At 37.9% G+C, this 27,616-nt stretch overlaps 2 protein-coding genes and 1 long non-coding RNA gene across 5 annotated transcripts in view; 2 read left to right on the top strand and 1 right to left on the bottom strand.

Annotated features, from left to right (window-relative positions):
- The first annotated feature begins 942 nt into the window (after positions 1-942).
- On the top strand, positions 943-15,319 carry gdpd2 (glycerophosphodiester phosphodiesterase domain containing 2). The gene is made up of 16 exons (XM_067599578.1): positions 943-1,056; positions 3,482-3,719; positions 4,525-4,628; positions 4,791-4,884; positions 5,072-5,131; positions 5,243-5,341; positions 5,442-5,535; positions 6,429-6,574; positions 7,087-7,169; positions 10,521-10,680; positions 10,834-11,040; positions 11,134-11,282; positions 12,716-12,863; positions 12,994-13,076; positions 13,176-13,204; positions 13,885-15,319. The coding sequence occupies exons 2-16, from the start codon at positions 3,633-3,635 to the stop codon at positions 13,959-13,961; spliced, it is 1,620 nt and encodes a 539-aa protein (XP_067455679.1). The 5' UTR covers positions 943-1,056; positions 3,482-3,632; the 3' UTR covers positions 13,962-15,319.
- LOC137189610 (uncharacterized) lies at positions 12,433-18,090 on the bottom strand. Its single transcript, XR_010929674.1, has 5 exons — positions 17,888-18,090; positions 17,492-17,637; positions 13,955-14,040; positions 13,159-13,190; positions 12,433-12,486 (listed from the first exon to the last, which is right to left on the bottom strand). It is a non-coding gene; the product is annotated as an uncharacterized lncRNA (long non-coding RNA).
- Positions 16,756-27,616, top strand: part of dlg3 (discs, large homolog 3 (Drosophila)) — an 83,633-nt gene continuing 72,772 nt past the window's right edge. Inside the window, exons 1-4 of one of the 3 annotated variants that reach the window (XM_067599571.1) lie at positions 16,756-16,774; positions 17,158-17,184; positions 19,034-19,165; positions 26,782-26,867. In XM_067599571.1, the coding sequence (XP_067455672.1) occupies positions 17,169-17,184; positions 19,034-19,165; positions 26,782-26,867 (234 nt within the window). In that variant the 5' untranslated portion in view covers positions 16,756-16,774; positions 17,158-17,168. Of the gene's footprint in view, positions 16,775-16,838; positions 17,185-19,029; positions 19,166-26,781; positions 26,868-27,616 lie in introns of those variants that run through there. The other 2 variants (XM_067599572.1, XM_067599570.1) reach the window with 2 other exon arrangements.

The following is a 27,616-nucleotide window of genomic DNA, read 5'->3' as shown; positions in this document are numbered from 1 at the left end:
AAATCAAGATTTCACATTCACGAAGACCATTCTTTTGGTATTTCTAACTTCACTTTTGCTTTTACATCTGCTACAATCTCTCATTTACACATTTTTCCTACTTCAGCTGACAGCAGCAGACAGCTCAAGTTCTCTCAAGCTCTTTTAAATGACTATGAAAATCATTTTCGCAGAGCCTTGAGATGCGCTTGATCAGAGTAAAGCCTCACATGTGCGCTTTTGCTCTTGCGTGTGATGAAGTCAGAAGCGCACATTGATTTGACAAGTCTGCGTTGCTTCATCGAGGAATAATCCCTTTGATAAGAATTAAATCAGACCCTATGTTCACTGTGATGGAGCTTTACAAAACAGATTTCAAGTCTGTGCAAGCTTATTTTTTTACATTGAGAGACATGAAGAGAAACCTACTGCTGAAAGGCATGAAAAGAACACGCACGACACATCTAAAACTCTGTGGCAGCTATGATGCGATTCCTGGACTATTCAATGAGATATTTACAATACTACTGGCTGCATTGTTACTGTTACAATTTCCGCCCTGTTTGTTTTATTATAATATCATAATAGTGTTTAAGTTTACTTCTCCACCAAAGTTTGTGCAGGTGCCAGCCCGTAATGAGCGTAACTACCACATCAAAGGCACGCGGTGGTGTTGGAGCGCTCGAGACTAAATCAAAAGTAAGCCCATGTGTTATCTTCAATAAGTGTGTTGTTTGTTTAAATCTCAGTTTAAGATATTATAGCTTCATCTTTGACCCTTTTTATGTATTTTGGTAAAAGTGACCTTGAGGAGCGAAATTATCCTCATAAGCTCAAGGCTATTTGTAGTTCTGTAGTTGTCCTACCTACTCGCTTCATGTTGTGAAGTACCTGAGCTGAACTTAATGGATCCTCCCTTTCAGTTCGGGTAACACCCCTTCACCCGCAGTCATTCATGTGGGACCATTCACATTCAGTCCACGGATCCGCAGAGTGGAAAGGATGACAGACGAAGAGAGTGTTTTTCCCAAGAAGCGTGTGAGTCTGTTTTTTTTTAACGACCGAGAGGGATTTATGGTGAGTAAATCTGCTTATGCACATATAGATAGATAGATAGATAGATAGATAGATAGATAGATAGATAGATAGATAGATAGATAAAGTTTAAGGTAGCCTATCCTATATAAAAGCATATGTTGTGTACCTCATCCTCATTCTATGGACACTCTGATAAGTGATTAAATACATAATGGATTTTTGTCCCGTGGTGCAAAGGATTAAACTATTAATGGATGAATCATTGTGTACATGGACAACCTCACATTTGTTGCTTGATTGCACTGACAGTGACTGACATTAATGGTTTTGTAGTCAACCATGTGGTCACAAGGAATCCACACTAAAGCTTCTGATTGAATGTCTCTTCACATCATAACCGTTTGATTAATTTGTATATTATTGAAAATTGTTTCATTGGATAAAGGTTAGCTGTTTTTTTTTGTTTTTTATTTTTTTTATTTTTTTTTATTGAAATGCTAAAGATTACAACTCCGTGTGGCACTCTTTTGCCATTTGAACATAATGACCACAGCAAGAAAAAAAGAAAATTGAAAAACAACTTGAGAAGCCAGTCAATTCAACAAAGTCCATCTCTGATCCTGTAAGAGATATACAGAGGATTTTTTTTTTTTTTTTCAAAAAAAGGAATATGACAAATAATGTTAAAACACTGTACACCTGTTGAGAACTGTTTTACATATTTAGCGGTGTTCCAGAAATCAAGATAAAATCACAAGACAGATAAAAATAAAAAGGAAATACCCGGACAGAACCAAAGCACATATTGCACATATAAAAGGCATGTGAGTGCCAGGTGATGCACATGATTACAGGCTCTATTTCCAAATTTTTTGTTGAAGTGTGAAAAAAATATCTTTGATCACAGCTGCTATGAGATTGAGAGCTTGTGAAATTGACTTACTAAGGTGTTTGTGTCTTTTTATGTCATGTCACTGTAAAAGATCTTTTGAAAATGATTTAAAAAATATTTCTGTTGTCATATTTCAGTGCATAAAAATATATTAGTTATTATTATTTGATTGGATATATTTGTCTCATTGGGTTTTTCTTTTTAATTTTTTAAAATTTATCATCAATTTTATTACCCACTACATTGTTGTGCCTAACTGGAGTTTACATAGCCAAACGAGCATAACATGATAACAGAATGTGGATGAACCAATTGGCAAGGTGTGTTTGTGTGTGTATCTTTTAATCTACTCAACAATGCAAGACATGACAGCGCCACCTCTGGCAACACCAGAGCAACAATAAGAGAATCATTAATAAATAAAAATGTTAAAAAGGGACTTGACTAGGACATTGTGGTTAGGCATTAAACCATAAAGGAGTATTTAATTGTTCCTTGATCCTAGAGGGGACTTTTTTATTGCACTTCTTTTTGTCACCTTATCAGCCGTTGACATTCTGGTTGCTCACGTATTATGATTATTACTCAACATTCATCTCAGGTTTAAAACTTCCTGGTAAATGTTCCACTTGTTTATTGAAATAAGGTGTCTTGTGTTTCATGAAGGTGACATTTGGACGTGCTAGCCTGTCCAAGCACACTCATGTTTTATGGTAATCTCCTATTTCTTTTTAAGAAACTCAGTCGTGCTTAATGGTAAGATGTCATTTTGTCTGTCATACAGAGTGGTAAGTGATGGTTAGGTTTTATCTCGACTTGGCCTGCTTGATCTATTCAAAATTTATGCCCTAACCTTGAACTCACTTATTGCTTCTCATTTATAAACTTGTTGCCCTGAAGGGTTTGAACCATCGAAACAAAATGAACAATTCATGTGAAAAGATAGCTGGCAAGACTCCAAGTCAAATCAAGTCAAACAAGAAAACAGTTGGTCATATTGCCTTTTCACAATGGAAACCCAGATTGCTCAATGTGTCTTTTCGGTGGGTGACAAATAATATGTTTAATTTCCCACGTCCAATGGACTGAAACCCGTTGCAGCTGTAAAACGATATGTCCCAACCTGTTTACTAAATTCCTACTGCAGCCCATTCCCAGGCTGCTGCTTATTATCATGGAAATGTAGCAAACCAGATTTACACTCCAATCATCATCCATGTCCAGAGAGCTCGGTTGCACTCAGCTAGTTAGTAAACTGTTTGTTCTTACAAGGACACTTTAGTCTCTCCACCCCCTCTATGTGCATGGATGTGCCTGTCACTGCGTCTGTTTGTGCAGCAAAGGCTCAAACTATGACTTCACTCTCACGCCAGTCTGTGCACTTCTCTCAATACCCCATGGTGCTGGCCATTGTAAGTGCTCCCAGTGGTTATACCCCCTTTGCACACAGGCTCTATTGATGGTGTTATTGAGCAGGGATTGCCTTAATACCCAAAGAAACCCCCTTTTTCCCTCTCCCTCCATTTGCTCTCTGTCACAGTCATCCCTTTTTTTTTCTCCTGCACTCCATAGGTTGAGAGCAGTGAATGAGGTCAGCTCCTCAGTATCCAGAGATAGTGTTATCCGGGCTTCCTCCATCCTTCTTCTGGCTACGTGTATCAGGTATCCAGACTGCACAGAACAGGATCTGCATTCCTTACACAGTGAATGAGGAGAAGAGGGGATGTCGCAAGACAATAGTTGCTGCCTAGTTTGCAGCAGGGGCTTGTATAGCTGCCACTGGAACAAGTCAAGTACAAATAAGAGAAAAGTAAGTGTTTTGGGAGCATATTTTCATATATGTCACAAACTGAATATGTGTGTATGTAAATAGAAATATATGTATATGATAAATAGTACATTCAGATAAGTCATAGATGTTGTAAAAGTTTAATTTTCTTCTTTACTGCACTGTAGTATGTGATAATCTGATCCAAATTACTTTATAGATTTCAGATAACCGCAGCATAACCTTTACAAATCCCTTTAATCAGGGATTAACATTCCACCAGGCTGAATTCAGTAATATAAAATATTGCCTATGACCTATACAAATCCCCTTCTTTAAATTCATTTTAAAATAAAGTGAATACCTTTGTTTTGGGAAAACATTTTATGGAAAGAAAACATGAAGTGATGATTAAAATGCTAAATATGCATTTATGTTCCAAGAATAATAGGCAAACTCACAGGCCCTAACAGGCTTGTTATGGACTTATCTGGAACAGGATTACAAAGAGGGGGGAGGATGGTGGCGGCTTGTCATTTGGTACAAGAAACAAGAATATAGTGGATGGTGGAGGTGTGTTGTTGATGGTGAAAGAAAATGAAGGGGCTGTTTGTGTTGAGATGTCACGACACATTGCACAGAGCGAAACAGACTAAGAAAAAATGTTGGAATTTTGGCATTGTCTTCTCAGATCAAGTTCACCCTGGAAGAACACTCACACATACTTTCACTCACACATACTTTCACTCACACATGGAATATTCAAGATTTTTATCACTATTTTACTCATAAAAGCATGAAAGCGTAAAAACTGAAAGCAAATTATACTCCACCTGTTCTTTTCTAGTATGCATGCTGTTGGTTCTCAGTTGTCACTGTGGTCTCCCTGCTTTCCTTATGCTGGATGTACATTTGTCTGGTTACTTTTAATGACCGAGAAGATGTTAACTGGTGAGTTAACACACAAACACACACACACACACTCACTGCCCACATTGTGGCTAGCACAAAAGCCCAGAATCCTCTCTTTTCTTTCTTTTTCTTTTGTTTCTTTTTTTTTTGGTGACCTTTATTCCGCTAACCCTGTTGTGCCCTCTATTGTTCTTTTATCAGGGAGGGCTTCGCAAAACTGAAACGGTGGGTGAACTGGTTCATGGTACTGATCATCATTTACGCAGTGTTAACCAGCTACTGCGTTCTGCTGCTGGTGAGAATATAATAATTTGCAATTTAACAGTTATGATGTGATGAGTAACTGCAGGACATCATACCTTAGTGGTTAATTACAAACATCAATGTTTAGAATTTCAACTAAACAAAAATCATAAAATTGGCTGTTTATTTTTCCAGTCTTGAATTATAGTTGCAATTTCATTCAACACTGTTCATTACAGGTCTTTGCACTGATCCAAGTTGCTTTGAGAGAACCACTCAACTTACATTTGCTGCATAAGGTATTGTAAATATTTATCTGTTCAACTCTTTTCCAAAACCTCATCATCATATTGAGGTTAAATTTCTTACCACATTCTCACCACATGTAATTTTTGGGTTTTTTTCCACAGATCTTGTTATTTTTTGGTGTGCTATTCATCTCTTTTGGAGTTGTTGGAATCAGTCTGAAGTGGCGACAAGAATGGCCAATTGTTCCTCTCTCACTCCAGGTACAATAAGGATAATAGTTTAGTACGTGGGAATGATAATCACGTGTTTTTGTGCATGGCTCTCATTGTGTTTTTGATGTGCATGTCGACCTCTTGGCAGGCCACAGCTCCTTTCTTGCAGTTTGGAGCCGTCGGAGCTTTGACCCTGCTGAGCTCGTTTGTCTTCCAGGGCTTCCACATGGCCAAGGACAAATGTATGTCTCACATCAACATCATTCAAAAAGTCAAGTCAAGTCAAGTTTTATTTATATAGCGCCAAATCACAGAACAAGAGAAATTATCTCAGGGCATTTTCACATAGAGCAGGTCTAGACTCTTTTACGGAGACCCAACATTCCCACATTAGCAAGAACTTGGCGACAGCAGCAAGGAAGAACTCCCATTTAAAAGCACACACTGGCATGAGTCACAAGCAATTACAAAACTGCATACAGACACAACTTTTTCCCAGACAGAAACATCATCACTTGCTTGCCAAAACATAAAAGACTAAACTTTGAGAATGAGGAAACTGTTTCTGCAAGATAAGATAAAGATTAACTATCTTGAGCTAATGCTATAGGTTGAAGTACAGAGTGAATAAAAATAAATAAAGGATTAAAGGTAGAGATATGAAATGAAAAAAGAACATCTTAATGATGCTAATTAAATGTTTGTCAGCTAAGGCTATGGCTCCTACAATTTACAGTAAATTACAAAATTAGAGACAAATTCACCAGCACCACCAATCTTCTTGTGTCTTGTGTTATGTTTAGGATGTGTTGCAATAATACAGCATGTTGTTGAGGATCTGTTCTCAAACCCTCTAAACTAGAGTTTGTGCGCTCTGCAGAAATGTTGCATGTTGCCTGAAACAATGTTGTGAAATATTCATGTGTCAATTCCTCCAAGGGAAAAAGGCATACAAAAGAAGGATACAAATATTTGGAAATCACTTTTGATGCTTATGATTCTCCCACAGTATAAATAATACTCATTATTTACTCACTTTTCTCAAGGGAGTTCTGTACAAACCCTCTGTTCAGACTCAAAGCAATGTAAATAACAAAAGACTATTATCTTATTGTTCAACTCTTGTTTCCACCAGACTCGAAGTTCCTGATTGCAGTGGTGTTTGTTGTGGTGTCAGCAGCCATCTTCCTGTGTCCGTTGCTTATTGATTCACCTTGTCTGATAAAACTGCAGGAATTACCTGAAAAGCCAAAGCTTGTTGGCCACCGAGGTGCACCGATGGTGAGCATCCTGTTTACTTTGTCAACACCCTAAAGACACAAATAGTCCATGTTTCATGTTGTTATTAGTACACTTTTGGAAAAAGCTGTCACAGTTGAGGCATAGCAATTCTAATTCAGGTTTGTTGTTAATTTAGTCAAGTTATTATCATTTAACTTTTAAGTGACCCAAACAGAAAATGTGTCTACGATCCATGCAAATATCATCATCTTCTGTAATTCAAAACAAATTATACAGTATATTCCATCATATGCACTATATGACTTTGCATTTTCATGTGTTCACATTGCAGCAAACACTCTATGCCTGGCTCAGGTGTGAACATGTCCAGTCATGTGAGGGCCCCATATGCTGTGTTGCTCTTGCTTCTTGTTAGTTTGCTTTGCTCCTGGGTCACCAATAGGCTCAATTTAACACTCTGTATGGGGTTGTGTGTGTTCACACAGCTTTGGGGTAGTTTATGAGTTTAAGCACATGAGTGTGTCTCACCCATCTGTCCTCACTGTGTTCAGCTGGCCCCGGAGAACACCATGATGTCATTCAATAGGAGCATAGCGTGCGGCGTGACAGCCTTTGAGACAGACGTGCAGCTCAGGTACAGTGAAAATGGGTTCATGTTTAAGAGGAGTTTTTTGTGTCTGAATTGTAATACCAAAGCATATGTATAAAGTTTTTTAAGGGGAAATAACGTTGATTTCTACTGTTCCATAACACATAATTGCTACTATCAATATACTACCAATGCTCTTACCCACTAAGGTCAATAAGGGTCATAAATTACTTAAAGGTATCCTGTGGAATTTTTGACCAGTAATAGCGCTATAGACCAATGTTTTTAAGAGTGGGTGCCCGTTTTGTTAGTATCTCGTGCACACACACGAGGATGCCCATGCATACATGCGCACCAACAGGTAACAGATACAGAGTCCTGCCAATGGTCTTACGCTGTTCAACTGATCAACAGTTGGTGGCAGTTATGCTAAATAATCCAGCAAAGCTCAAACAAAGGCAGTAAAGAAGAAGACTGTTAGCAAACAATCATGTTTCAAACTTTCCAAAAATCAGTTCTGCAAATGTTTCATGAATAAATTCTGCATGATTTTTAGGCCTCGAAGATATATGCATTGTGTTTTGGTGAGAAACAATGAATGCAAACATAACTTTTGTTTGTTTATGTAACGGGGGACTATATCAACCTCACAGTTTATAATGCCCCCGTTAAGTTTCTTTTATATGGCTGATAATAGTGACAGCCTACAATCTCTGCGTTGTGTTGTGATGATGATGGTGGACTAACAGCTGACAGTTAGTACTTGATTTGATTTATTGATTGGGACGGTGTGCAGTTTTAAATATTAAAGATGCACTGTACCGGAGTTAGCTCAAAGCTAATTTGCATCCGTAGTCCCCCACAATCTAAACATACAACAGCACAACAACAAACAGTACAAAGCAAAAAAAACAAAACAAAACAAAAAACAAAAAAAACACACAGAACACACCATACAAAACACAAAATACAAAGCTACACACAACAGCACATCACATACACCCACAATGTCAATCAGAAACTAACAACGCAAACTAGACTCAGTGGTCACACAGGTGATTGGTCTTTAGTAATGTTTTTAGTTTGGCCTTGAATGTACTGATAGAACTACAGTTCTTCATATAAACAGGTAGGGCATTCCACTGAGTTGTGGCTTTCACAAAGAAAGCTGACTGCCCAAATGCAGTGCAACAAAATGGTATGGTACAATCTTGTATAGAGGATATTCTGGAGGATCTAATAGAACTTACTGAGCATGTGTACACAAAGTCACATAGTGGAGGAGGGGCCAAACCATTTAAAATTTTATAAACTAGGCACAAATTTGAAATTGATCTAAAATTGTAAAAGCTCAGTAAATTGTATTTCTCCAGTACCCTACAGTGATGGAAACGTTAACTCCAACAAAGACACACAGTCAGCTCCGATGTCGATTCAATGATGATTGTTTATTGCTTACAAGCACTTCGGGATCTGGGGGATACAAGCTCGGTCTCAGTAAAACTATTTAAAATAAATAAAATCATAATCAAAGGAAACTTACAATACTAATAAATGATTTCTGTGATTTTTTGTTAATAACCGTTAAATAACAAATTACATGGCCAACGGTCTAACTTTAACCAGGATCAAAGACTTACCATATTACAAATTACATAAAAGACACTATTGATACAGATGAATCAGTACACATAGATAATCACTCTGAATGTCAATATAGTTATAATTAGTAATTCATTCTCTCTCATATCAGCTATACATTAATATTTACAGGTTTCCATTCAACAGTCACACACTCACCTGGGGGATACAAGCCCGATCTGACTTGTTCCCCCGGTGATGGGCTTTATAGCTGCATCGTTACCTTGGATACTGTGTGGCCAGGTATTAAATATGTAATATAAGATTACAGCATAAAAATATGAAAACAACACAAATATGTACACCTTACAACTATTAAATAAAGGTAAAATTACTCACAAAATTATATCCTATATTACAAGATTTTGCTATTAGACATAGTGACCATTTAAAGCTGAAATGATGTACTTAATGTAACATGCAAGAGGCATATGTTACATTTACAAAAAACTCCACAGGGTACCTTTAATGTACATTTGAAGGATAACACTGTAGATTTTTTTTTTTTTTTTGTCAACAAATCTTGTGTGCAGAGCCACATCAGCAATGAACTCATCCTACTTACAAGTATTGTGTGTTTATCCAAAGCCTGATATGTCTTATTCCTCTGTACCGTAGACTTTGTTTTTGTCCAAAAACAATTAAAAACACATCAGTGAGTCAAACCACTGCACTAGGTGACATGTTCATTTGCCCTGAAGACTAAGGTTATGGTAGTTTGTTTAGAAATTGCTTCAAAGACTAATAATAGCGATCACATTTTCAGTCTCAGGAGAGAAGTTCCTTGTACGGCAAATGCTTTACAATGCTTTGCCAGCTTGTTGTGCTACATATCACAGCCTCTTGACTTTGTACTTAAGTTCTTTGAGGAATTTACAATGTAGCACAAATTCAAGAGGCGATATGTAGCACAACAAGCTAATGAATCTCTGTAAACGTATCCCCACACATGCGTAGTGGAGTTTGCTGTACAAGGAACTTCTCTCCTGAGACTGAAGATGGGATCACTGTTTCGTCTATGGAGCCATTTCTAAACAAACTTCCAAAACTGTACTCTTCGTGGTGAAGGAACATGTCACGGTCAAGTCAAGTCAATTTTATTTGTTTGGCACTTTTCATACACAGCAGCAGTTCACAGTGCATAACATCAGCTTAAAAGCAATTGATAAACATGATAAAATCATTTTAAAGCAAAGTTTAATACAGGTAAGTTAAATACAGAAATGCAACAAATAAAAATCAAACACACACATTCACACAAGAAATAAAAATAATAGGACAGAAAAGAAATTTAAAAATTGAAAAACCAGCTACACACACTCAGGTAAGAAATTGGCTACCCAGTGCAGCGGTGCGGCTTATTTATGTAACGACTCAGAACCTCAGAACCCAGAAGCACGATACCAGAGACAGGAGCAGAGTCCAAAATACTTTAATCAGTCCAAAAAAAACGAGCAGGGTCACAAACCAGGCAGACAACTCCAAGGAACTAAGGCAATACTCAAGACGGTGAACCCGTGACAATTTACGTGTTTTTAATAGTTTTTGAACAACAACAGAGGTCTATGGCACAGAGGAATAGAACATATGTGCTTTTGGATAGACACACAATACTTGTAAGCAGTTCATTGTTGGTTTGGCTCCGCACATGAGATTTGTTGACAATAAGAAAAATATAATCACCAGCCTTATGCTTTAAATTGCAATTGTTTTGTCTTCACATATGTTAATTTTTACTGTTTTTTTCTAACCTAGTAAAGACAGAATTCCCTTCCTGATGCATGACCATTCCTCTGGGTTCTTGAGGAGAACGACAAACGTTAAAGAGAGGTTCCCTGATATTGAATTTAGCCACAGCACCAACCTGACCTGGGAAGAATTACAGAGTCTGAATGCAGGTGAATGGTTCCTAAAGGTGAGGGCTTGATTTAAATGTTTACATACTTGCACATGAAGCTGTATCACACAGTTCTACAGTACTACAAGATGTATTATCTGACTTCTTTTAACATCATATGTTCTAACTGATGACAAAATGACATCCTGTCCTAACCTCTGTGATATCCAGACAGATCCTTTCCGTTCAGTGTCCCAACTCTCAAAAGAGGAGAAGGAAATAGCAAGGAATCAGACGATACCTTCCTTACTTCAGCTCCTCAACCTTGCCAAGCAGCACAATATTTCAGTGATATTTGACCTACGTTGTTCCAACCCAGAAAATGATACAATAGACACAGTCAGCACCATCTTGGAGTCTGGCATTGACCAAAGTCTGGTAAGTCTGTTGTTAATTTCTTCAGTGGAATTTGATAGACATATTTCATGATTCTGCAAAGTTTATTAAGGTAATGGATTTTCCTTTTAATAGGTCCTCTGGCTTCCTCCAAAACAAAGAGAGTATGTAAATATGACGGCTCCAGGCTTCATCCAGATCTATGATAATGTAAGGGATATGCTTAAGGAAGGAGGGAACCACCTGAATGTGAAGTACAGCAAGTTGACTACATCAAAAATCAGGCAAAAAAAACAAACAAACACACAAACAAACAAAATACACCCATATTATATTGTATGTAGTGGTGCCAGGGGGCAAGCACAGTAGTGAGTTAATTAGGAGTGTATCTGTAACATGCTGAGACACAGTGCTGGCACTGAATATAGAGACGAAGGATCGGCCTCCAGGGAATGACATTCAAATAATGTTCCAACCCGGGAGTGTCGTTTAATTGTTGAGCAAACCAGCCTTAAAAACATGCTAAAGAATGAAATGCAGTGTAGAAACATGTTATGGTAAAATATGGTGGCCCTGAGGTGCAAAATTGTTTTGTGAAATGTTGTGTTTTGCACCTCGGGGCTACTGTAATAAAGTGCTGAAGTGCTAACTGAAGACACTGCATGCGGACTGTTGCCTTTGGTTTATGACGCAGGTGTGTTTTCCTCATCACCTGCTTAAAACTAATCACTTGACAGCACAAACTGACACTGTTTGCACATGAACGTACATAATAAATCCATATATCCATAGCTATCCATTCCATGTATGCATACAGTCAAAAGATGTATTACATGAAGATCTAAAGATGTATTTATTTTTCTAATTATTTATATTTTATTGATTTTGCAATTTAAACAAACAGAAAAAATCTCTCATGCATAAGTTAGTTAGTTAGTTATTGTGTCATGCACATATAAATGCCCAGAACCAAATGGACGTACAAGACACCAAAATATAGTTGCAGCATTGAAACATTAATCAAACATAGACAAGAATAAAACTTCTCGTTTTACATTTCAAACAAAGAACTTTGTCTTCTTTACAAATAAAATCAGCCACACAAAAGGCTCCCTTCCTGACACACAGCTCAAGTTTCTTATAATCATTCATCCAGAAAAACTCTTCAGAAATTAAGGACATTTTACTGAATAGTGCAGCCTTTAAGTCATCATACAATGAGCAATAAAACAGAATCAGTCTCTTCTTTAGTCTCACCTAAGTCACACAGCAAACAGAGCATTTTCTCTTCAGGGAGACCAGTAAACCTGCCTGTTTCTATAGCTAATGGTAATTTACCTGAACATAACTGTGCACACAGAGATCTTTGACTTTTGGATAAATTCTGCTTCACAGAAGGCTTCACACTGTAGTTGTTTGTCATCAGACAATATGTTCTTTATATATCAGGAACGTTTCCACTGGGCATCATGAATATTACATTGTAACCTGTTTTGGAAAATAAAAAGAGAATCAATCATACAATATGTATACATACCTGCATACATATGTGCACCTACTAACAGATACACACACACATAGATACAAACAATACTAATACCAATAAACAATATTATAAATGATATTGAATCACTGTGATAAATGATTCCTGTCTTCCAATATTATATACTTCTCATTTCCTACTTCTTCTATGTTCTGTTTCAAATGTATCTAACAGGGAACTTCGGAGCAAAAACATAACAGTGAACCTATGGGTGGTTAATGAGCGTTGGCTGTTCTCTCTGCTGTGGTGCGCAGGAGCCAGCTCTGTTACCACCAACTCCTGCCACCTCCTACAAGACATGAACCGGCCTGACTGGACTATGGTGAGCAACAAGTATAGCTGCACAAACATAATCCCATCGGTTAAAGCGTATATTTGTACTGGAGGTTGGAGGAGTGTTTCCCAACATATGTGACACACCTTGACCCTGAGGGCATGTCTGTGTGTTTCAGGGACGTCTTGAATACCAAATAATATGGATTACAGTGGACATTGTATCTATTCTGATGATGACTGCACTCTACGTCTTTCAGTGGTAAAGAGAGATGATGTTTCTTATACATATTTGTGTCATATTCAAAATATCTGTGAAAGTTATTATAAAATGACTCATCCACCTCTTTGTCTCTGCCAGGAAAACACACTGTTCCTGTCACAGAAAAGGTAACATAAGTCTAGATTTTAATATGTTAAAATTGAGGCTGCAACTAAAGATTGTCATTATTTTTCTGCACATTATTTCTTAATTAATCAATTAATTGTTAAGTCTATAAAAATGTCAGAAAATAGTGAGAAATTCTCAGCAAAATTTCCTGAAGTCCTACAGTAAGGCATCTTCAAATTGCTTATTTTGTCTTTTTCACAGTTAACTGTAAATATAGAGAAAAGAAAAGAAAGAAAATATTTAAGAAGCTGTAGATTCAGGGAATGTTTTGAAAAATAACTTCAGTGATTAATCAATTATTAAAATAGTTTCAGATTAATTTTCTGTTGATCTACTAACCAATTAACCAACTAATTGTTTCAGCTCTACTTAACATATTGTCAATAATCATACTAAAATAAGACATTATTAACATTTGGGTGTTGCATGCAGTATTCCAGATAACAGCTCACACAGTTAATGGGTGGGTTTGCATACATCTTATATATGTGGCTTTCTAATGGAGAAATGGGTAAAGTGGTGAAAAAAAACATGAGAATATACCCTTTATTTACAAGAACAACACATCAGAGAATGTTTTAATAGAACGTCAAGTAAATGTTTTAAGTAAAACTGAAATTGAAAGTGTCAAAATGGATCCCTTCATTTGTTTTCATACCTTTTTTGTCTTTTTAAACAGGGTCAAGGAAACACAACAACAACAATATTTCCGCATGGAATGAGAAGGAACTGTCCCCGTTCTTACCCACTGTGTAGTTCAGCTGACTCCAGCAGCGGATGTTTCTGCCCCGGTATTGATAAATATCCTTGTCTGCACTGCCAGAACAGTTTGGACCTGGATCAGGAGGAAAGCACGTTGATGTGAATTACCATAAACTGCATTGTGAAGCCATGAAAATGAGAATGTTTACAGATATTATAAGATATGAATCAAATATCAGCACCGTGCCACTGGATGGCGGTTTTAGTATTTTTTTACTGGGTATACCTATTTTTTTGACAGGGTCTTTCATGTTTGATCATTCTTCCGTTGCTACTGAAAATATGAAGCTTTTGTCTGATTGTATAACCGCCACATGCACTGAATTTCCACTCAGCACTTTATGTCATTGTGTTGTAGTTGCTTTGATTTGTTTCAAAACTTTTCTTTTTTTCATGGTGTCATTACTGCAGGAAAGATGTGTATATAACTAGAGCCCAAAACACTAAAAGTATTTTCTATACTCTTGTGTGTCTGTGTATATATCTACTGCTGCATGAAGACTAATTTTTGGAAAACTGGGGTCTTGTGATAATGTATCAATGCCATGTAGGAATGAAAACTCCCAGAAAAATCTGATTTCTGTGGAACACTGTTCAGGTGAATACAAGCAACATATACAGTACTCTTTCTTTAGGCACTTTAGTTGTTTAAATTCTTTTTTTAGTATTATTTTTATTGGCATTTAACAAATAACAAGTACATAACAAAACAAATCCCCACCCAACTCACACCCAACCCTTCTTGATATCCTTTTGTGGTTAGAAAAAACAAAACAAAACAAGACAAATTTAAAGACAATTGAACATGACAGTACACTTTATTCAAAGAGAGCTACACCTACAGTAATAATCCTATAACAAAGAAGACTATACTTATCCAGAGGTGTAACCTATTAGATGTTTAGATTCATATCCATAATACTGTCAGGGAGGCATCTGATTGGTCCCAAATTCATTCTGCAGCATGACAATGACCCAAAACAGCCAGCCAGAGCCATAAAGATCTATATTCAGTTACAAGAGGAACAAAGAGTCCTGTAGCAGATGATATAGTCCCCACAGAGCCCTGATCTCAACATCATGGAGTCAGTCTGGGATTACATGAAGAGACAGAAGCAACTGAGACGCCTAAATCCACAGAAGAACTGTGACAAGTTCTCCAAGACACTTTGAATAACCAACCTGCCAAGTATCTTGAAAAACTGTGCAGGTGTACTGAGAAGAACTGGTGAGTGTGGTCCATAGACTGTGGTGTGGTCACACCAAATTGGTTTGGTTTGGTTTCATTTAGGTGTCTCCTGTTTAATGAACTTTGTAAATAGTTAATTGATGAATAAAAACTATTCATGGTATTATTTTTCAAAGCATCCTCACTTTATTTTTAATGTCTAAAACCTTTGCACAGTACTGAACATTAGAAAAGTTTTACTTGTTTATTTGTTTATTTATGTAATAACTCAGCATTTATTTTCAAACGTATTTGATGCACCACATCCAACTACTACATTAATATGCTGTTTATATGTTCATGCATCAGTTATATTAATCCAATACTATAATATGTGATAATGTAACACTGACAGAGCCCATCTTGTGTGCTTAATGAATATTTACACGTTTTGCTTTTTACTAAAGTCAAATTTTGAAGGAAGGATATTTTGTATATTATGGTGTTGCTCCTTTTACTTAAGTAAAGGATCTAAATACTTTTTCCACCACCATGGTGATAGAGAGACAAATATATCTCACACTACTGAGACAGTGTGCCACATGTGGCAGCTTCCTGAGAGTGTGTCCCCACCTCAAAATGCTGCATCAGATATTACAACGTGTAAAAATGTAAATATTCATAAATGGGAGGTTCAAGGGTCAAAAAAGACTCTTTATTGCCTCAGGGACACCATATGCAGTAGAGTGGAGCAGGGGTCAGCAATTAGTTTCAACCATGGGCCAGTTTTTTAAGGATTTTTCATTGGAGGGCCAATAAGCAGCGCAGTGGAAACACATGCCTATATGTTTATTTATAACTCTGTTTAGGGTTGTATCTGCAGGCAGATGTCATCTTCCCATTAACAAGTGATGGCTAACAGTGTCCGCTTATTCTAATAGTCATTTGGCTGAAAATGATTCATACATGAATACATGCTCTGTGTTGCACTTTGAGACTAGAGATTACTTTGTTATCCACACACAGTGGCCTGCGTCATTCATCATTGACTTACAGGACCGTTGTTATTGTTGCCTTAGAAAAAAATGGCATCAACACACCATTTCTGTTCAACTGCCACCTATTTATGTGTGTGAAAAATAAATCTGTTATGACCTGATAGACTAAAGTTGTGGAGTTCACATATTAAAATTTAATTTCTGGTAGGTTTATTAGATGTAATTTCAGCACGGTGCAACCACTCCTGTGGGGACAATACAGAAGTAACATAATTATTGGGATTGACAGTATATTTTGTCACCTACAGTAGATTTGTGAACAATTATGTAAAGGTTTTGATGCAAATTAATAAAGTCAAAACTTCAGCTTTTGTCGTGGGGCCAAATATATTTCTGGAGGGCCGCACTTGGTCGCTATTTTCCTACCACTGGAGTAGATAAAACTGATTTGCTTGATCCAGCAACACCTTAACGCACCACTAGATGGCACTCAATCCAATAATTTGGAAAAGAGGCGACCTGAGGCTGATCCGAGGAAAATTTAACTATGGACAAGATACAGCTTCACTAACTCACTGATTGATCACTATATTGATGATGTCATCCAGCAGATAATCTAAGCATTTCTCAGGAGGCTTAGTGTAAGTGTGTCAGTATTACTGTGTCCCAATAAGGCTGGGCAGGTTTCCATGAAGGCGAGGCATGTGAGAGAGGGGAGGGGGAACACATGTCACGCTCTGGAGTCGTATTTTGGCCCAACTTCTGGAAACTTGACATGAAGTAAACAATCTCCTCTTGTCACATCGTCACATCTGTCTGTGGGTGTCACTGCTGACTGCTGCAGGCACATTTCAGATAGACTGGGAGTGTCCAGCGACTGGATTTAAAAACTCAAGATCATTTTGTTTTGTGAAGAAGGAGCGACAGATCTTTGTTGTGTGATTATCCGGGACTATTACTGTAACTGTAATTGTTTTTTTCTCATCTAACCCTCCCAAAACTGTCATTTACATGACTTTTCAAGTCGGCCACAGCATGGTGCATAAATATGGTGAGTACCGTTAACATTTCGTTGCGTCTTCATCCTGCTCACGTGTCAAAAAGTTTTGTTTTTAACTTTTTTTTAGGTTAACGTCATCTCATTACTCCATGAAACTGTTTACATGGCTTTTCACTGTCCCACTAATGTCACTTATCATCCATCGAGAAAACAGGAAATTATTTGTCCTCAGGGAATGAAAAAAAAGGTAAACTAAAAAATCTGTGGGACTTCCGGGCAGCGGCTGCAGCAGTGAAATGTTTTCAGGTTTTCTAAATGTTCAGGATCAGGTTAGGAAACTGTGAAGCGGTAGATTTACCTCCGTGATGTGCATCATCTCTCTCTGCCGTGTTCCTCACCACCCACCGGGTTCAACAACCGGCTGTACAGTCGTGTTGCAAGAGAAAAACACCTTTAATGTGCTCTGCAGGAGAGTTTACCAGACAGACAAGTGCTGCATTTTGGCTGTAAGACAAATATAAATCATTATTAGAATATGTTTTATCTTTTAACTCTCGTCCTACCAATTTATGTAACATACAAGGAGAATAAACTACTGTAGAAAAACAACCATCATAGCAAAATGTTGATTGATTTATTCCTTCTCAAAACACTATTAGTTATGTAATTAGTGTCATCTGAACAAAAAAACAAACATTGTTATTTTGGGAAAATTACAGTCAATTTGCAGATTGTGTAAAACGTAAATATATACTTTTCAGAGTTTTTATCCCAAGTACAATCTTTCCACAAAGCCTTCAAAATGACTGACAGAGTGCTCCTACCCCCCTGATAGTGTGTGATACTTTAAATTAGGACCCATGGCAAACATGAACTCAGTAAATAGTTCCATCTATTCAAGCTGCATAAGTTGAATTTGGTGCTTTTGACTGGGGTCCCCCAGGACCCCAATACATTGGTATTTTTAAAAAGAACTAATTAAAACAGAAACAGAAAACAATGATATGAATTGATTAGGAACAAACTGATTGACAAAGTCATGCCACATTGGAATGATAGAATATCAATAAAGCACCAGTGAGATATGATTAAAAGTATACTTCTGGCGTCTGCAGGTACCCCAGTCAGTAGGATTAATACCTATATTTGTACTTAACGGTGTGTCCATGATAGACAAAAATGAAGTTGTAGCATCAAATGATTTAAGCAAAAATGGCAGAAATTTACTGGTTTCATCTTGTCACGTGTGATTTTCTTAGTCTCTTCAGTTCACTTCAGTTCAGATCTTTATTGTCCCTCAAGGTGAAATTTGATTTGCAGTAGAGGGTAAAAAAAACACAAACACAACATACAAGAGTACACAGGACGTTAATCACAACAGTTACAGCAGACAACAACAACAAACAAAAGGTATCTGTTCGTTAAAAATATCAAACCATTGGAATGGTGGTCATAATAAAGTACTGCTTAGCAGTGCAGTCCAGGTTTAGTACAAATAAAGCACATTTATTGCACTTGGAACAACCTGTCTTATATGACAGTAAACTGAATATCATTTTTGACTTTTGGTCGGACAAAACAAGACATATGATGATGTCTGCAAAGGCTTTGGAACTTGTAATTTGCATTTTTTACCATTTACATGTTACAGACAAACTATTAATCGAGGAAATAAGCTTTAGATGAATCAATAACAGAAATAATGAGTAGTTGCAGCCATAACAGATTTAATGAGGTACTCTATTTTGTCATATTGTCGTATTCTGTCCCCTGATTAAGTGTCTAATGAATGTTAACGTTAATTCTATAGTTTTAAAGAATATTATGAACTGAGGATTGTTAACATACATAGATGCTTTGCTGCTGTTGTCCTGATACATGTATTTATGTTGTGAGGCAGACACAGAGCGGGCAGTGGAGCTGCTCAGGCAGTACCAGGCCAACCTGACCAGTCCTGACGAGCAGGCCCTGAAGACTAGCGTGGGCAAAGTGTCCACCATCCTGGGCAGCCAGCTGTTCCAAGCCCTTCTTGGTAAGAAAAAACATTGTAAAACTGCCTGTTTTGGAGAAGAGAGTCTTTCATAACTCTGCTCTAATTTCCATCACATCAGGGGTTTTTCCCAGAGTGGACTTTTAAAGTAACTTTTCCTGCACACGTGCCCTTTTTGAGTTTTTTTACACTTCGTATTCATACTATATCGTTCTTTAATTTGGTGTATCTTACACACTATGATTTGTATTTTCTTATGATTGGCTACAGGCAAACACAGGATGTAGACAGGGTCAGGTTGTATTAATTTGTATGAGAAGTTAACTGAGTCTAAATGTTTCCCAATTAAGTCCTATGAAAGAGGCCTTTCAGTTCGCCTCACAGAGGTTTGCTGTATACCCCCCTCTGTACTCAGATTGTAATGAAATCCCAATAAAGGCACACACAACACAGTCTATCTATAGACTGACTGTTATTAGCTCAGACTTCTCTCATTGTGAAAGTACACTTCTTCCCCTGACTTTGACAAAGTGCCCATCAGCAACTTATGTTTACATACGTGCTCAGAAAAGCTGAAAGGGTTAATGCACCACAACCAGAGAGAAGTAGTCATCAACTGAACTTGCTGCTGACTAAACAGATATTACTAATCCTGAAGTGTGCGCAGTTTCTACTGGAACTCATCTTAAGTTTCTCCATTATTATGTGTAATCGGTTACACCTTCATGACAAGTTTAGATGTCATGCAGCCAATCTGAACCTTAACCTCAGTTTTAAAACAAATAAAGCACATTACTTCAGTTTAACCAATGGTTGAGTGGTTGTTTTAATTACCTTAGCCATGTTATAATGACAGTTACCCATTATAATGATGTTGCTCCTGCTGACCCACTGCTGCCACTCTGCTGGGGATCTGAGGGGGGAGGGGTAGTAGTTAAATAAAGACATTATGGCAGTTTTGACAGTGATGTCTACCGACCTTATAGTAAAGTTTGTCGTGCAAGGTTAATGTAAGTTGGATGCACAAAGACAGGATTTGTTCATGTTTATGCTTTTTGTCCACCAGAGTGATGTCATAGATCTGGTGTAACAACACCCCAAGAGGTGGCAGGAAATAATTTTATGTACAAGTCCATATTTCAAGACTAAATATGACACAACAGGTCTTCTTTTGCCCAATTGAGACAACACAAGTGATGCATCCTTTATGGCTTTTAGTATGCTGTAATCCATTGCTCAATGGCTCTCGTCAACATGTAAAGATATATCATGAGACCATGTGGTAATTGCCTGTAGGTGGTCATCAGTAATTACATCACAGGAACTGGACCAAAAAAGCCACTGCACAGAGTAAATAATGGAAACCAGACTTAAACTCTTGTGTTCTTGTTAGCAGCCTTACCCATGTTCTTAATCATAGGACGTTACAGACAAGTTACATGAACATATTTATCTTAATCTGTTTCACTGATTGCCAGTTTCCCATTATGTGTTGAAGCAACTACAGTATGTGTATGTGAGAGGTGTCACTAGTTGTGACAAACCATCAGAGAATTATCACCTGACTCTGCAGTTTCCCTCAGCTATACAGAGCTTTAGTGTCTTTCAGCTCACTGTTTTAGCTTTATAGTCCACGACTTTGCTGTTTTGATTCACTCTCATCGCTCTCATCAGCGCAGTTTCAAGTTAGTGATTGGCTGATGAACATAATGGAGCATCTAACAGCTGAAGAGATAGATATTTTTACCAGATGTTGGTGTAGACCTAATATGAGCTACAAGGAGAGTAAATATGGAACTTAATTACATGGCAGAAATCCGCCTCCAAATAAATGCTTATGTTGCTTTATGTCTGCTGGATGTGTAAATAAGCAAATGTTTCCTGACATGACCAATTTTATAAGGTAATTATACATACATTTAAACATATTTGTACAGTATATTTGGATGTCATGGATCTTGCCCTGAAGTTACCACTCATAATTAAGATTTTTGTAACTTTTCAATGGCAACATTGAGGTGCAAATGTATGATTTGACAAGAACTGCCCGAACACACCATCACCTTTAGCCTTTTGATAAGAAAGAATTAGTTCACTCTGGCATGATCAGCCCTCTAGCCTTCTGCCCTGCAAAGGCTCATATTTTGCAGGGCGTGTCGACGGAAGGAGGAAGTCTCTGGCTTGTGACATGCTGAAGCTGCTGTGTTGATAAAGGACATTTCAGCAGGACAGATGGTTGTGAGTCCTAAATCTGGGCCTTTGTTTATTCCAGGAACATTAAACAAAAGTTTAAAGGTATACTTGTTTTGTTGTTTACATTGGTGATTGCCTCTTTTATGGTGATTACTGATCAGTTTTGATAACTTGCATTTTTATTTAAAGGAGAAATGCGTCAAATTCATACATTTTACCAATAAAAATAATAAAAAAAGAATTTAGAAAGAAGTGAGCTTAAAAGACCTGCTTGAGCCTATATGCTGCAACCTTACATAAGGTTTTGACAACGATAATAATGCATGGAATAAAAAAGAGTGTATATGAAGATGGATGTAGCGAAGTGTGACATCACACATTGGTTTACATTGGAGCCGGTTTGAAGCGCAGAGTTGCAGCTTATGGCCAGTTTGGAGCCATGACCTTCCAAATAAGGAGTGGGACGTTACTGTCAATACTCTGGAAATACGCCTCGCTACCTTGGGCTGGAGCAATAATTTCCAAAATGACCACCAGTACACTCATTAGTTTTTAGTAATTGAGACCATAATGATTCGTTGAAAAAAATCATTGTCTTAGTATTTCAAGAGAGAAGTTGACACTTTTTTGAATGGGAGTCAATTAGAGCCAGCATCTAGTGGCCGTCTGTGGCATTGCACTTCAAGGTACTTCTGCATTGGCTTCAGCCTCAAGCTGTCATAGTTGCTGTTTGGCTAAAGTACTCTACACTACTATTCAGCACAGAAAAAATGCTTTGATGCTTCTGAAATTAAAGTTTCTTTAGACACAGATCCGTTCCAAGGATGTTTTCATACCTGTCAATTCATGCTAAACTGACTCATGTAAAAGTGTCCTTGATCGAGGCACTGATTCCCTTGTAGCTCCAGGGTTTCCAGGGGACTGCTTCTCTCTGAAGGCAACAAGGCCACAAAAAACACAGTCAAGTCTTGTCCATTTCCCCAGTGTTGGTACTGATTTGCATAATATGTTGAAACAACATTTTTATTAGACATTTGCATTAACTCATGTACCTCTGCAGAATACATAAATGGTTTTAAAGATGTATCGATTTAATAGCTTGATGCTCCGTGAAATTTTAACCTAGTAACTATTGACATCAGATGTAATATACCTTGTAATATATTTAAGTGAAAGAGACTCAGAGAGGATTAGGTTTCCAAATCAGGATTCCAAACATTCCTCACAAAGAATGTTCAATCAGGGCCGAGCCTGAGGCGGACAGGAAAATAAACTGCTTTTGGCTGCTATGCCGAGGCTCTTCCACTACTCTCCTGGCTCTCTGGATCATCTGTGCAGAGTGTGAGGGTAGACGTAGAGGCCTGCGGTCAGTGTGTCTCAGGTGCAGGGCTGATGAGGCGTCGCCTTTCATTCAACATGTGGTTTTCATCATGGCAAGGCAGAGAGGAGGAGCAGCCGCTTCACAGCACTAACAGGAATACAGTGCAGTATAAACATTACTCATCCCCTTATCCTCTCCTGTTGTGTTTGCCTTCACATGCTCAGGGCCATGTGAACCGGTTCTGATTGGACCAGTTTGTGGTAATGCGCTGAGAAGAAAGGGGAGAGATTTCTGAGCAGAGCTGACAATTTTTTAAACTTAATGTTCAGATGAAAATTTACAAAACAAGTTTTGTGATATAAAAAAAACAGGATGATTCGCCAACATTACAGTCAAGTATTTGTCTTTAGGAAATTTTGCTGATTTTGATGCACTGTGGGAAGTAAAGAGGTGGTTGCCGTGTGGGAAGGTTTGGTACTGGCCACTTGATTGGATGTCTGCATGGTTGCACAGTCACGAACAAAGGTTGCCTTAACTGTGCATCCACCCTTTTGTTCCAGCATACAAACATGCAGTGGGAGGCATGGGGGGCTGGTCGTCGGGAGTTGGGGCACACATACAGACAGACACACGTTAAATTACAGAGGACCCTAAATGCCAGGGGAATATTTTATCGAGGCGTTGACAAGGGGGTGAATTGTTTGCCCTGCCTTGAAATTGTGACCTAGTTTTCTTTGAATGTGTTATTCTAGTGAGCTGTGGGTTGCTCATCATCATGTAAAGAATCAGGGGCACATTTTTTTGCGTGTGATTCACCCAGGGAGGCAATAGAGAGATGACTTCAGTCCAACTGAATAGGTACATTACAAATAGAAGAGGCCTAAAACACACACAAATCCTCTCTGCAAAGTCTTTGTAGGATGGGGAGAAGGTGCTGGAAACCCCCTACGACTGTGACAAAAAGGCTCAGAGCTCCGACCAGGGCGTCCCAAAATAGTCCCAACATCAAAAAGAGATCTGGGAATAAGTCCTGTACAAGACAGTTCTGGCTTGGATTATGCATTTTATTCCATGGGCAGGAATTTATGTGGCCTGTGTGGGTTGGAACAGTTCAGAGATTTTTTGGAAAGTCACAGATGTTAAAAAAAAAAAAAAAAACAACTTCTCTACTTGTGCAACTGTGAACCTTGATTTCAGAACACTTCGAGGCCTGATTGAGCATTTTTTCTCTGTTTGTTACCTCTTCCAGGAATAGACGAATGATGCAAATAGAAGTGTTAGTTGTGTGATGGCAAGTGAGGTAGCCAAGGTGCAGCTGAAGAGCAAAACCTGTAAGACTTAACAGATGCAGCATTTTCAAGACTTATTTAAAGCTTCACTAATTAATTTTTCATGTGGATAAAGGATTAAAGGACTATATGTACGTGAAAGTAAAGGGGTCACTCAAACTGACAAACTCATGGTGAATTTTCACCTGACTCTGCCGTTCCCTTCAGCTTTATGAAGCTTTATAGCATCTTTCAGCTCATTGTTTTGGTTTCCTGACCTGCATCTATACTGTTTGGGTACCTTGTTTCCAGCAGGAGCAGGCAGCTGTTTCCTGCCCAGAACTAAACAGTTAGCGACCAGCTAGTGAACATAGCAGAGCATTTAGCAGCTAAAGAGACAAATATTTCACCCAAATAGTTGGTAGTGGCCAAACCAGAGCTAGAAGGAGAGTGAATAATGGACCTACATTAATCACGTAGACAGATATACAAGGCAATACATTTGCAATGTCAACTTCATAAGGTGGTATGTTAATGTTGTGTTTTATGCTCTTCTGCCTCCAAAGGGCAAAAAAATCAATTATTGTAGATTCTATATTTTGAGCCTGCAGAAAAATGGCACATTCTTGTTATTCAAATTGCTCAAAAACATAAATTTGTGTTGAGATTTAAAATTTTGTATCTTTATTTTTTATTATTAACCTTTATTTCTGCAGGGAGGGGCCATTGAGAGCATGTTCTCTTTTCCAAGGCTGCCCTGAATACAGAACACACAGAAAATAAAAACAATATTTATTGTGCACAAATTCAAAGTAACAAACAACAAGATCTACAGTAGACAAACAGAGACAACATTCAAATACATTCAACCAAAGACATCAACGAAATATTTAAAATCCAATTTTCCAACTTCAGTACTGACCTGATGTTCTTCGAGAACCAAATAATCAAAATGATCTATAATTGAGAAGACATGAGATATATGTAGTAAGTTTGTCCAGTAGTGCTTTGTAAATAAATAGAATACAATGAACAATCAAATAAATATAAACTGCAACAATCTAAATCATGTTGCAGTTTTATTCATTTCATAATCTGTATAACAATCATTTTAAACTACAAACAAAATGTAACAACAATAATATTTATACCCATTTCATGAGTGGTTATTTTGCGCTCGAAGCCCCCTTCATAAACAGAATAGTTCACATTGTACCCGAAATAGTTTTGTATGTTGGCAAAAAAGGAGGTTCACAGGTGTGTATTTGTGTGTATGTTTGTGTGTCTGTGCCTGTAAGTGTGTGTGTATGTGTCTGTATGTATATAAGAGTTTGTGTAAGTGAGGCTGCTCTTTAGTGAGCTGGGCAACAAACTCCTCTGCCCACACATGGCTTCACTCCTCCACATTCAGACACAGTGATGAGTCACATGCTCCATTCTTACACTTTTGTTCTCACAGCGTCTTCCTGGGACATACTGACTCTTATCTCTCTGTCTCACACACAAAGAATGCAGAACTTTCGTTGAGTCTCTGTTTCAACAAAAGCTACACATTACTGATAAAAAAACGCATGTTTCAGTTATATCAACTTTCCAGATGTCCTTCTCAAAGGTTTCTTGTAGCCCGCCTTGCCCTGACATTGAACTTTGGGAAGTTGATGCACTCTCTGGTAACCTCTTTATGTCAACAGCGCAGTTACGGGGCCCCGCATGTGACATCAGCAAAATTGTCCCAGTGCATTCTCGTCAAATGACTGCCACTCAATAGGTGACCAAGGGACATGGGCGTGTAATGACCCAAGAGGTGATGAATGGCAATGAGGACAGAAGGGAAGAGAGCAGGGGAGTGCAGTCAGAAAAGAAAAGGAAAACTTTAGATGAACAGGGGAGGACTTGAGGAACATGCTGAGACACCAATACTAGTACTGTTACTTCTCTGTGGTACTTGAGAAAGAGTGATGTACACTTGAGCCCCGATTCACTTCTTTTATAACATGTACGAAACATGAGAACAGCGTTATTTTCTCTGCCATCTTCTCTCTTTGAAGAATTGGGTTTTCTTTGAGTCTTCAAAATAAGATACTATCATTACATTTTTTTCTTATTGATATATTTCCTGCTTTTATAGATTTGGATTCTTGTCTTGGCTTTCTACCGCTTACACAATCATCCAAAGTTTAAAGCATCATCCAGTATAAATTTACATTTTTTATTTCTTCAAGATTCAGGAAATAACTTTTATAAAAACCAGCTTCCATTTACTCTATATGGCATTCAAATCAGAGCATGTAACAGGATATAAATTGGCCACTTTTCAACTAGGGGGCGCTCTCTACATTTATTCAACATGAGTAGGAGCTCACGTACCCTCCAAAATGGAGCTTCAAAGCAACGAGACTGGAAAAGACACACAGGATAGAAAGTGTGATTAATCTATTATTCTAAAAAGAAAATCAAAAAGTAAAGAAATGGTGTTTATGTTGCATGTTTTTCAGGATAGTGTGGAATATTATGATGTGGGCCCTCTAGACTCTGATTTGATGGTTTACTCAGTCGGTACCTGAGTCATATAGTTCTGCAGAAAGATAAGAAGAACACTTGCAAATGTGGAGACATAAATTCCATGTAAACAGACGACTCCCACCCCCACGTTCGCACCCAGTGCACCACCGAGGAGAGCAGACATCTCCCAATGTGCCCATGATTGATTGGTGGAATCTTTTATACAACCAAAGAAGTCCACTTTATATGGCAACGGATTTATGAACAAGAAATGAACATTACAGAGTAAGAAAAGCTTGTATCTCTGATGTTTGTAATGATCCAAGTAAAGAACATAAACAGCTCATTATTTTATGTTTTTTTTTCTCTTACAGATATTCAAGAATGTTACGAGGTGACCTTGCAACTGAACACGGAACAAAGTGTTGTGAAAGAAGATAGCAGGCAGGACGCGTGGGAGGTAATTTTCCTGCTTCACATTATAGATTGGCGAAAATATGCTAAATGTTTACATTTCACATGTGCTGTCGTGTGCCGTGCTTTGCCACCTGGCTGCACGAAAGGTTACTCAGCGGCACACGCAAGGTGTCACTACCTGTGTCCCTCACACTCCTACGTGGACTTGAAAATGTTGTCGTGAGTCACGGCGGCTCTGACTTCAACCTGGTGAGTGAATGTCAGGCAGAGAAAAAAAAGTTGGGAGAGAGAGGGACGCATGGGTAGAGGGAGAGGAGGAAATTAGGCAGAGTCAAAAGAGCGCTGATTAGCATTTGCTCATCAGTGGGCTGCTCTCATGAAGTCAGCCAGTACTTTCATTATGACAAGTGTTCGCAGTCACATGGTTATTTAGAATATTTTTAGTGTAGAACACAGAAAACAACAACGCTAGGTTTTAAGTGTGAGAGCTGCATGTTGTGTAGACCTTAATGTTATTCAGAAGTTTATTGATAAAAATCAAAGAGTAAGTTAAATATCAATACATCCATATTCTGTGGTTAAATATGGATCTATTTTTTTTTATAGTTTCATGTCACTGATCTCCTAATAGGCTTTGGATGGGTAGGAACCCCTGACTTCATATCACTTGTGTGATTTAATATTGCCTCATAACTTTCCTTCAGCTATGCCAAAATGTTAATGAAATTGATCTTTGGCTGACTTCTGTAGCCCATTAACTGAATGATCTTTGGCCTGGTTTTTAGCGAGAGA

The sequence above is a fragment of the Thunnus thynnus genome, chromosome 9, assembly GCF_963924715.1.
Source record: "Thunnus thynnus chromosome 9, fThuThy2.1, whole genome shotgun sequence".
NCBI lineage: Eukaryota > Metazoa > Chordata > Actinopteri > Scombriformes > Scombridae > Thunnus > Thunnus thynnus.
This window is presented reverse-complemented; position numbering and strand designations above follow the sequence as displayed.

Bases quoted from the DNA above. Each gene is read 5' to 3' on its own strand.
- gdpd2 (XM_067599578.1), top strand. From the start codon at position 3,633: ATGTCGCAAGACAATAGTTGCTGCCTAGTTTGCAGCAGGGGCTTGTAT. The intron at 5,132-5,242 runs GTATTGTAAATA...TTTTTTCCACAG, and splicing joins ACTTACATTTGCTGCATAAG to ATCTTGTTATTTTTTGGTGT. The intron at 11,041-11,133 runs GTAAGTCTGTTG...TCCTTTTAATAG, and splicing joins CTGGCATTGACCAAAGTCTG to GTCCTCTGGCTTCCTCCAAA.